This window comes from Saimiri boliviensis, chromosome 17 (assembly GCF_048565385.1).
Source record: "Saimiri boliviensis isolate mSaiBol1 chromosome 17, mSaiBol1.pri, whole genome shotgun sequence".
NCBI lineage: Eukaryota > Metazoa > Chordata > Mammalia > Primates > Cebidae > Saimiri > Saimiri boliviensis.
In genome coordinates, this window is record NC_133465.1 from 31,021,585 (window position 1) to 31,033,658 (window position 12,074).

Below are 12,074 nucleotides of genomic sequence, written 5' to 3' on the forward strand. Positions count from 1 at the left end.
GTTTGAAAACCACTGGATTAGAGACTCTAAGGTCTAAAAAGACATCTATATTGTGTATATTTAAATCAAATGTCTTTGATATTGGTTAACTAAATTTTCAATATATTTTTGTCAATCTAAAGTTTCTGGGAAGATTTTTAAAAACAACCAATTTTCTCAAAGATCAAAGTGGAAATATAAATAGGAAATGTCTCAAAACTTTGCAAAGTCAGGGTATGAGTTGTACTGAAGGGAAAACAAAGGAAAGAAACTGAAATAAAACAGATGACACATCTTTTTCAAATGTCACATTTAATGTTTTCACCACTGTACTTCAAATCTACATTGTACAAAGTGTGCCACGGTAATTGACCAACCTCTGAGATTGTACCTTTCACACCAGTGTCTTCTTGGGCTCTTTTGATACTAAACACGTTTCTCATTCAAGTGAATTGAAATGCTTCAGTTGGGTTGATTCTCAGGAGCCTCATAAAAAAAAACAAAGATATTGCACCATCTTTGTTTAGTAATTCAATGTTTGTTTCTTTCACAGCAAATAATTACTTCATTGAAGTTAAAACTTCCAAACATAACTTATTAATAGTCTTCAAATTCAGCTCAGATCACTCAAGTTGAAAATACTCTGCTAAATACAGATAACTTACAATAACTTTAACAGTTAATTGTCCATAACACACACCAAGGTTTTTTCCTAGACCAATTTTAAGACGATCCATTAATATTCCTTGTACAGGTGAAAAATGATCTTCAATTTTCTTTTTATTTTTAATATAAAAGTTGGAAGGGACATTCAAGTTTCAAGTCTCCACACTGAACTTAAAAAAAAAAAAAAATAGTCATCATCAGCATGTGGAGGTAAACAAGCCAAGTTGTATAACTCCAGGAGGTAGAGGCCTTCGATTTGTATTCATATGTACATATGCACAGAAGGATTCAGTGTTCCAACAGAAAAAAAGAACTTGTCAAAAAGTAATAAGTTATTTACTACTGTGACATTTCAAGACTCCCACAGCTTTGCCTAAGGACACAAACACATTTAACATAATTCCCTATGTGCCTTTTTAGTTGTGGCTTAAAATTTTTTTAAATTTGTTTTTGTCTTTTATTATTTTGTTACTGTCCAGTGCAGGAAAAGTCTCACAAAATTTCACAGACCTAAAATGTGCAAGCTAGTTCTCTTTCTATACAGCAATGTTGGGATTCTTTTGAAATTAGCCCAGAAATGAATTATTTACACACATGAAAGATGCATGCTTGGGGTTCTTTTATGTAAGAAAGAGCAGAAAAACTTCTAATAAAAATAGATTAAATATATATATATATATTTATACTGGGTAAGGAAAACAAAAGTTTAGTCTCTCCTAGTCACAAACTCATTCTCTCTACCCACAACATTGGATTTTAGACAGCACACATCACCATCACGGCTCTAATGAGAAGCTAATTATAGGGCTTGATCATTAGGTGGCATGCCCCTCATCCCTACCCTCCCCCCAGGTGCAGCCACGATCAGTTCACGTGGCTCCATGATTGGTCGCAGGCAAGGTTTCTAGATTTTTAGTTTTAGAAAACCCCCAATCTTTAGGAATGGCTCAAATATCAAAATGTATGACTGTCTTTTGTGTGTGTGTGTGTGTGTGTGTGTGTGTGTGAACAATCTCACTTCATTTTAGAAAAGAAAAACAAAACAAAAACATAAAACCCCAAACTCCCAAATTTGGTTCAATTCTCTTTTGTTCTGAGGTGAGCCATAACAGCTGCACTAAATTCATAAAACATGTGCAACTCTGGGTAAAATATTTTTCTTCTAAAAGCACAACCACTTTACAAGATTAAAAGTCTAGTAACATTTCTAAATATTATTCATATCATACAAGTAGTGGTTGTTAATTTAAAACTTCATTAGTAAAATTACAGTACAAGCATGATTAACCTCCAGAATTGCAAATCCCAGACTCCAGTGGAAAGCTACATTACATCTTCAGTAGTACATTATCTTCCACCATCACTCCCACACCAGAGGAGATGGGGGCATCTCAGATGGCTGAGCAACAGTGGAACTGGAAGAAAACAGTGATCGAGAAATTAGTTGTAACGCCACAATGGCAAAAGGGTAATTCACTACTGCCTGCTTTCCTCTCTTCCTCTGAAAAAATTAAGTCCACTTCTGGATTTTTACTTGTTTCTTTAAAGTTGAATTTGTTCTAAGTTGTCTGTTTAAGGATCTGTTATCTACAGAGAGACAATCTGGTGTAGTGGGTAATATATAGGCTGGAAATTAACATGTCATTTACTAGTTGTATGGCACTGAGCACGTGCCTTAATCTCGTCTCATTTGGAAAGGAATAATGCTGTTTATCTCAAAGGATACTGTGATGAATAAATGATAACAGATGTGAAGTGTTTTCCACAATGCCTACTTCATAGTGTAAAGTAAATGGTAGGTATTACAAGTGACAATTTGAATAATCAAACAGGAAAACAACCTTAAGGGATGTAGAATTACCATTTAAAAGTAGTCTCTCAAAATACCAGGGCCTATTTGAATGAGCCTTAGAAGCATTCTTTTATCAAGTATTAATTGAGAAATACAGGTAATCATTTAGCATTGGTTATCCACAGATGTTACTGGCTTTTTCCTATGTCTGACTAAGGTTGCTAATTAGATTATAAACTTGAGAGGGAAAAGTGTAATCATTTTGTTTCTCCTACGCCCAGGATCATTTATACCGAAGCTGCTAAACTGCCTAATTGACAGGGTCAGTAACTCTTAGGGGAAAATAGCAAAACAAAGTAATTTAAAACCACAGATAAGTAAAAATGCAACTTGATTCCTTCTTCCAATAGAAAAATACATGGAAAAAATGAAAGGTCTTATAATTTTCAAATTTTACACATAAAATCTTGACTGTGGTCCAACAAATTCAAACAACTTCAATATAATTAAAGGGAAAGAGCAGAAGAAGAGAGAAAAAGGAGAGGAGAAAGGCAGTGGGGAAGATAGAGACTCTGTGGCCACTCAGATCCGAATCCACCCTTCTTTGTCTTGCTTTGTGATGCTGGAGCCAGACCCTATTCATGATTCCCTTTGCCACTGAGCTAAATGTTAGCATTTGTCAACAAGAGGGTGCTGGAAGGGCACAGCAAAGCTGTAGCAATGGGAAGCAGGCTCTCTTCCCTGGTTTGTTATGCTTTTTTTTGGTGATGTGGAAGGCTCAGCTTTGGTCCACCCAGACTCTCCTGACAGGCGTCTTTGATGGACCAGTTCTGCCCACACCTTCTGGCACACTTCCTCTTCTGCAAACCATCCTCATGCTGTGTTCCTGTGGCAGCCATACCCTCTCTAAAGAGGTCCTTACATAGAGGAACTGCTTCTAAATTCTTAATTTTTTTGTTTACTTTCCCTCTGTCAAAAAAATTGCCAAAGCAACCTCAGTCTACAGGGAGTAGCTGCTTTCTGCATTTGCTACTCCAGCAGCCTTCAGAATCCTTTTATGCCTTTTAGCAGCTGATCATCTTTCCCAGTTAATGATTGTTGTTACTAAATTATCCCCATTCATATTATGGGGAAGTGGTTTATTTCTCCTGACTGGACCCTGATTGAAATACAAGGACTTAAAAAGAGATCAAGAGAAGGAAAGGACAGAGAGACAAGGAGAATGAAGCCTGGTAAGTTCCAAAGTAGGTTCACAGCTCTACCATAAGCCTGTTGGCTTCTCCTCCACACAGGATATACCAGCAGTCCACCAGCACACAAAAAAATTATTTTCTCACTTGCAGTTATTACTAGGAGTAAGAATGGTAGTGGAACTGAGATGACCACATCTAACTCCAGGAAATCGCCACGTACATGATGAGGCAGCACAATGATCATCTGGGAAAAATATTGCCAAAGCAACTACAGTGAACTGGCACCAGTGTAAAATGTGACGCTTATAGTTTTTGTGAGATGGGGTTTTGCTCTGGTTGTCCAGGCTGGAGTGGAATGGCGTGATCTTGGCTCATTGAAACCTCTACCTCCCGGGTTCAAATGATTCTCCTGTCTCAGCCTCCCAAGTAGCTGGGATTACAAGTACATGCCTCCACACCTGGCTAATTTTTGTATTTTTAGTAGAGACAGGGTTTCATCATATTGGTCAGGCTGGTCTTGAACTCCTGACCTCAGGTGATCCACCCGCCTCGACCTCCCAAAGTGTTGGGATTATAGGTGTGAGCCACTGTGCCTGGCCTGCTTAGTTTTAATATACTCAAACCTCATAACAGAAACTTTCTGTGGCACCTTTTACCTATGTTATCTAAATAAAAACAAATAATGCTGAATAATCAAGTAACACTGGCATCCTTTAATTCTAACAAGTATGTTAGAATTACATAGATATAGCTGGGCGCGGTGGCTCAAGCCTGTAATCCCAGCACTTTGGGAGGTTGAGGCGGGCGGATCACGAGGTCAAGAGATCGAGACCATCCTGGTCAACATGGTGAAACCCCGTCTCTACTAAAGGTGCAAAAAATTAGCTGGGCATGGTGGCGCATGCCTGTAATCCCAGCTACTCCGGAGGCTGAGGCGGGAGAACTGCCTGAACCCAGGAGGTGGAGGTTGCGGTGAGCCGAGATCGCCCCATTGCACTCCAGCCTGGGTAACAAGAGTGAAACTCCGTCTTAAAAAAAAAAAAAAAAAAAAAAAAAGAATTACATAGATATAGTTACCTAATAAAGCTCTTAAAAGCAGCAGACTGAGGGTTGATGCAGAGAGGCACTCTGTTTCCTTTCTGCTGTTCCAAAATGAACTGGTGAATAATTTCTGTGGAGAAAGTAAGCATCATACAATCCATGACAATTTGCAGGCCGGGAAGCAGTGAATTCTCAGCTGACTCTAGCCAGCATCTAAATAGCATTTTCCTACTGGTTTACTTAAATCAAAAAACACATCATCTATCAAGCAGAATTCAGCTGAACTTCCTAAAACTAAAATGACAGCTGTTGCTAAATGTAGGCAAAAAACCCACTGGTGGCATTACAGACTGCAGCCCCATCAGTGGGAAGAGTAAAATGGTCTATAAATTTGAGAGAGACTCCAAGGTTTGGCATTATAGATGAACTCTTCTAAGTTGCTGCCTTTTGGAAGATCAGTTAGCACCTAGGTGTACAGTTTCAGGTGGTTACTTCAGGACTATCCTCTCTCTTGTAAAATGTCCTAGAGTAGACACTAAAATCACTCAGAATTTTGATTGTCATTACCCTCACTGTCTCCCAATAGGAGACCCTGTAACAAAATTTTATGAGTACACTATCAGAAATTCCCTTCTCTTGTCATCATCCAAGGAATGATTCCCTCAGTGAAATTTTACACTTAATGGAACTTTGTATGTTATATAAAGAAGATCAATATGTTTCAATCAATGAATTGACATTGAGTGAATACATATTAAATGTATTTTGAGTCATACTCACTAAATAAACTTTGAAAATAGGAACAAACTATTCATTCGTCTCCCCTACCTTCCCCTGTGTGTAATATTAAATATGAATTGTTATGCCCTGGACACATAGTATATGCAGGGTTGTAAAATAAACATACAGGGGAGCTTTGGTTACCAGCCACATCTCAGCTCTTCATGGACACCTGATGGAAAATGTTACTTGGCATCTTGCCTGGCCCAGGGCCAAACCAGATACTCACCTTTAACCTGTCGGACAGAACTGAGGTTCTTCTCAAAAGTGTCATCAAATTTGGGATTGGTGACAGGCTCAAAGTCACTGGTATAAACTCTTCCAGTAGAGGTGGAAAAGCAACATTTACACATACATGTGTGATATCGTAGTCGCCCTTCATCTAGGTAGGGGTGGGCTAAGGCATCCTTAGCGGATATTCTTTTGGACTGAAATCAAATTAGAGACCAGCACATCAACACTACAGATAAATATGACTGTCCACATAGGATCTTTCAAAAGACATATTAACTGCTTTACACAACTTATATATAATTTGTAGTACATCCCATCCAAAGAGGGATAACTGAATTTAGAGGTGCGTAACGTAGCAGCATAGGGAGTATATGATTTAGGATAACTACTGTTATCATCTACCATCATAAAGCACTTAGAAATGCCTTTCTGCTGAAATTCTCTGAGAAGTTCCTACCCTGAAACAGATGTATGCAGGGTCAAAAATCACAAATACCATGACGTTTAACTATGTAGTGCTTCAAATGGGGTTACATTTATATTTTAAATAACAGGCTGTATTTCTAAATATGTGTCAGCCTCCAGAAGATATGTTCATAATGGCAGTCTTAAAAAGCTGCTTGAAATTTTTATTCTCTTAGAATACCAAACAGACTAAGGCAAAAGCTGCTGGAGTTAGGCAGCAGACAGTGGTCTGACTGCCATGTTTTGAGATACAGCTCAGTCTGAATATCAGGAGTCTAGCTTTTTATTTTCTGGTACTTTATTTTTTAAATGTTTTTTGTAGAGATGGGGTCTCCCTATGTTCTTGAATTTCTGGCCCCCAGCCTTGGCCTCCCAAAGTACTCGGACTGCAGGTATGAGCTACTGCGCCCAATCATTTTCTGTCACTTTAGATCAGAATACTTAATATATTAGTTTTAAGTTTACCTGAAAATCTAAACTTTTAAACTTATTACTCCATTAAAAAATTACAGAAACTATGCCTTCTTTTAGCTCAGTAGACCAATGTGTACTACTGAGAAAAAGTAAATTTTACAGGATTTAAGGATGAACTCAATAGTACAGAGTAGAACAAAAATGAGAACTAACACTTTGCTCTGATTCCAATATGACCAAGCACTTCACATTATACAATTTAAAGAAGAAAACCACTTTTGTTTTCAAAGAAACCCAAAACAACTGAATCATCCTCATCCTAACTGTTCTGGTCCCCAAATAATAATAAAATGTTTTCCATAAACCTGGATTCCCTACAAACACTTTTATCTCTGATTTTTGCTATGCTGATTTAAAAGGGCATGTCATGACCTTTCAAGATAAGATAATCACAGAAGAAAGTGGGTGTTTTATTTACCATGAACCGGCAAATGTATGCTTGATAACCTTGGTTTATTTTCCTTTCAATGAGTTTATGTTTTGTATTTGGTGACCTAGCTCTTCTGAAGTCTGACTCCTCTGCACTCTTAGCAAGTAAACTTTTTCCTTTTCTTTTTTTCTAAAAAAGTCTGAGTCCTTTGACAGCTATTCCTAGTGGTACCACTGGGACACAGTTCCACTGCTGGAACCCAAAGAAACAAGTAGGCTGACAATGTGCAAGCCTGGTCAAAGGCCCCTCTGGCCCTTGGCTTCCCTTTCCATTTTTCATTAACTTCTTTTCATGAGTTTCAGTACAGAACTTCAACAGTTTATCCTTCTGTTTCTTTAGGTCATATACAGCAATCATTCCAACAACTTACTTCCAAGTGTGAAGTAAGATGCTTCACACTTATACCACTGTCCAGTTTCTCCAATAGCTTGGCATTCTGTGCTATAGATAAACATAAATGCTTCCTTTTTTTTTTTTTTAAAAAAAATCACTGTTATTTGCTGGGTTATCTGCAGGACTTTTTGACATTTTCAATAATATCTTTACTCCACAGAACAGAGAACAGGCAAAAAATACAGAAAATAATGCCCATAGGTCTTGGCACCATGTGAAGCATTGTGGGGAACCTGTCATTGGTGCATCTGGCCTGCACATGTGCCACTTTATTACCTGTGGTGGACACACTTGCATGGGGGAATCTGGTTATGCTTGGGGAAGACAGAATCACAGGTGACAGAGGCTGGGAGGATCTTTTTTCCCTTGGGGATACTGAACAAACTGTGTGTTGTATACCTTTTTGACTGTGACCTGTCACTAAGGTCAGTTCATTTGCGATGTCATGTTAGCACTCAAATTCCAGATTCGGGATGTTCAATGTGTATGTGTATGTATGTGTGTGTATGTGTATCTCACCATAGACACCTGCCTCTTAGGCTGAATCAAGTAATTCAGTCAGCATTTCCAGTACTGTTTCCGTCCAGGAGCAGATACATCATGGCAGTAGACTGCTTAACCCAAGATCAACAAAACAAGAATAACTAGTTACCTAAGACTAAATGGACTAAATAAATACACTGATTTATTTATGGTCAATGGTCTGTTCTTCATGGGTATTTAAAAGGGGCTCATGCCTGTAATCTCACCACTTTGGGAGGCCAAGGCAGGTGGAACACTTGAGGTCAGGAGTTCGAGACCAGCTTGGCCAACATGGTGAAATCCTGTCTCTACCAAAAATATAAAAATAAATTAGCTGGGCCTGGTAGTGCACGTCTGTAATCCCAGCTACTCAAGAGGCTGAGGGAGGAGAATCTCTTGAACCCAGGAGGTGGAAGTTACAGTGAGCCAAGATTGTGCCACTGCACTCCAGCCTGGGCCACAGAGTGAGACCCTGACACACACAGACACACTCTCTCTCTCTCTTTTTTTTCTCTCTCTCTCATTTCTTAATGTATTGCTGACTTTTAATTTAACAGGTTAAAATCAGAACAAAACTCTCTTTAAATGGTTTCTTGTTCTGACTGAACTCTCAGAATTGGAAATTAAAAAAAAAACCCTTAATATAGATCAAAAGCAGGCCGAGGCGAGTGGATCATGAGGTCAAGAGATCGAGACCATCCTGGTCAACATGGTGAAACCCCGTCTCTACTAAAAATACAAAAAAAATTAGCTGGGCATGGTGGCGCATGCCTGTAATCCCAGCTACTCAGGAGGCTGAGGCAGGAGAATTTTCTGAACCCAGGAGGTGGAGGTTGCAATGAGCCAAGATTGCACCATTGCACTCCAGCCTGGGTAACAAGAGCGAAACTCTGTCTCAAAAAAAAAAAAAAAAAAAAAAAAGATCAAAAGCTAACAAAGCAACAGGCCAATTTAAAAATAATTCTGTAACAAAGTAATCAACTTGTTAGCTTTGTTTATAATAGTGATAAAAGCAGTTAATTATTATGTAGTGTACATTAACTAAATTAATTTCTTTCCTTTTGAGACAGGGTTTTGCTCTGTCTCCCTTGCCAGGATGGAGTATAATGGTGAGATCATGGCTCACTGTGGCCCTGACCTTCTGGGCTCAAGCCATTCTCCCACCTCAGCTTCCTGAGTAGTTGGAACTATAGACACGTGCTATCATGCCCAGCTAATTAAAAAAAAAATTTTAATTTTGTAGATGTGGGGTCTCCCTAAGTTACCCAGGCTGGTCTTAAGTTCCTGGGCTCAGGGGATTCTCCTGCCTCAGCATCCTAAAGCGCTGGGATTACAAGCATGAGCCACTATGCTCTATGCTCAGCCAAATTTCTTTGTTTTTAAATGACTATGCAGTTATTTATATAGGTTCCATAAATATGTACTCCTCCTTACCAGATAAATCTTTCTCTGTAAATAAATCTTTATAACTATAACCACACCACAAATTTCATTTAATTGTGATAATCCCACTATTAAGGAATAAGGACTACATGTCACATATAAAGTTTATGTACAAAAGACTTCCCAGAAAAATGTGCTTACTACTTGCTCTATGGCTTTAAGGATATTCCAGCCTTAAAGGTTGTAAACACTGGCCGGGCGCGGTGGCTCAAGCCTGTAATCCCAGCACTTTGGGAGGCCGAGGCGAGTGGATCACAAGGTCAAGAGATCGAGACCATCCTGGTCAACAAGGTGAAACCCCGTCTCTACTAAAAATACAAAAAATTAGCTGGGCATGGTGGCGCATGCCTGTAGTCCCAGCTACTCAGGAGCTGAGGCAGGGGAATTGCTTGAACCCAGGAGGCGGAGGTTGCAGTGAGCCGAGATCGCACCATTGCACTCCAGCCTGGGTAACAAGCGAAACTCTTCCTCAAAAAAAAAAAAAAAAAAAAAAAAAAAGATTGTAAACACTAACAGATCAGGAGCATCAATAAACATGGGTTCTCTAGGCCAGGTGCAGTGGCTCATGCCTGTAATCCCAGCACTTTGGGAGGCTGAGGCAGGCAATCACAAGGTCAGGAATTTGACACCAGCCTGAATAACATGGTGAAACCCCATCTCTACTAAAAATATAAAAATCAGCTGGACGTGGTGGCGTGCACCTGTAATCCAAGCTACTCGGCAGGCTAGGCAGGAGAATCACTTGAACCCGGGAGGCAGAGGTTGCAGTGAGCTGAGATCGTGCCACTGCACTCCAGCCTGGGTGACAGAGCAAGACTCTGTCTCAAAAAACAAACAAAAACAAACAAAACATGGGCTCTCAGAGAAAGAGGCTGGCTTACAGCTCTAAACAATGTGTGCACACTTGGTAGAGGTGAATTACATGGTTCTTAGATCCACGTCTAAATAGAAATAGAGAATAAAATATTTGTAACACATAAATTTCAATCCTAGACCCTTTATAAAATCCTCTATGGGCTGACAGAAATTACCTCTGAAGCCTGAATTTCACACAGCTCTAGTTTTGTTAACCACATAAAAACCACAATATGTTTTTTAAAACATATTGATCAACACTTTTTGTTAGCTATGTAGATAAACTTGCAAATAACACAAAATACCAAATAATAGTAAATCACTAGCTCATTAAGCAAGTTATATAATTGAAATTGTCCTTAATGGTGGGAACTTGACCACAGGGAGACTGTGGAAGCAAGAACTGTCACTTTTGTCAGGCTTACAGTATCATTAAGCACTTCACATACCACATGGTATGGTTTGACTGTGTCTCCACCCAAATCTCATCTTGAATTCTCACATGTTATGGGAAGGACCTGGTGGGAGGTAACTGAATGGGAGCAAGTCTTTCCTGTGCTGTTCTTTTGATAGTAAGTCTCATGAGATCTGATGGTTTTAAAAAGGAGTTCCCCTGCACAAGCTCTCTTTTCCTGCTGCCATCCATGTAAGAGGTGACTTGCTCCTCCTCGCCTTTTGCCATGATTGTGAGGCTTCCCCAGCCATGTGAAACTGTAAGTCCAATTAAACCTCTTTCTTTTGTAAATTGCCCAGTCTTGGGTATGTTTTTACCAGCAGTCTAAAAATGGACTAATACACCACAGTAAAACAAACAAAACAAAACAAAAAAACAGCAAAAAACACCAAAATAAACACATAAGCAATCTACTCTGTACGCTGAGACATCACAAAAATAACTTGAATCACCCTAATTGGTTCTGGTCCCCCAAACCTTAACTGTTTCTCACAAACCTGGACTCTTAACAGAACGTTTATCCCTAATCTTTGCTATGCTGATGTCTGTAGGTTTGTGCATTTGATAATCTTCTAAGAAAGTTGCAGCTTCCTCATTACAAATGGCCCAATGTAAACTTAATAACTTGGTAATCTTGTGGTTTTCTAATCTTTTAAATATCTGGTATTTTTTGTATTTGGTGACCTTGTATTCTTGGCATAAAATTTTCTTTCCTTAATGCTTCCATTTTTGAGTCTTCTTTGACAATAGTTATTGGTTAGATGTGAATAATATTCTCTGGATGAACGAATAAATGAAGAGCTGAACTTACAGTGTAATTTGTAGTACATTCCAGAAGAGTCAAGTCCAGAAAGGGTATTGGGAAAAGCTTCCATCTCAACAACCCAGAACAAACATTTCCTTATGCAATATAATGGTCAGATTTTTTCAAATAATCTTAAAACATTTTGTGTTCTGACTGGGCATGGTGGCTCACACCTGTAATCCCAGCACTTTGGGGTCTGAGGCAAGAGGATCACTTGAGCCCAGGAGTTCAAACCAGCCTGAGCAATATAGTGAGACCTCTTCTCTACAAAATATTTAAAAATTAGCCGAGCATGCTTGTAGTCCCAGCTACTCAGGGAGCTGAGGTAGGAGGAATGTTTGGGCCTGGGAGGTTGAGGGTGCAGTGAGCTGAGATCACACCTCTGCACTCTAGACTGGGTGACAGAGCAAGACCTTGTCTCAAAACAAACAAAAAATTATTTTGTCCTGATTTAACTTGGTGCCAAACTCCTTTTACAAATATTGAGATTAATAAGAAACAAGAGATAAATGAGATCCAGCTCCTTATCTCTTCCCCTAGACTCTTAT

The 12,074-nt window shown here is 39.1% G+C and overlaps 1 protein-coding gene across 1 annotated transcript in view; it reads right to left on the reverse strand.

Annotated features, from left to right (window-relative positions):
* Positions 1-272: 272 nt before the first annotated feature.
* NLK (nemo like kinase) overlaps positions 273-12,074 on the reverse strand; it is a 169,657-nt gene continuing 157,855 nt past the window's right edge. Inside the window, exons 9-11 of the mRNA XM_003931405.4 lie at positions 5,681-5,879; positions 4,708-4,801; positions 273-2,060 (exon numbers count right to left, since the gene is read on the reverse strand). Of these exons, the coding sequence (XP_003931454.2) occupies positions 2,006-2,060; positions 4,708-4,801; positions 5,681-5,879 (348 nt within the window). The 3' untranslated portion in view covers positions 273-2,005. The remainder of the gene's footprint in view (positions 2,061-4,707; positions 4,802-5,680; positions 5,880-12,074) is intronic.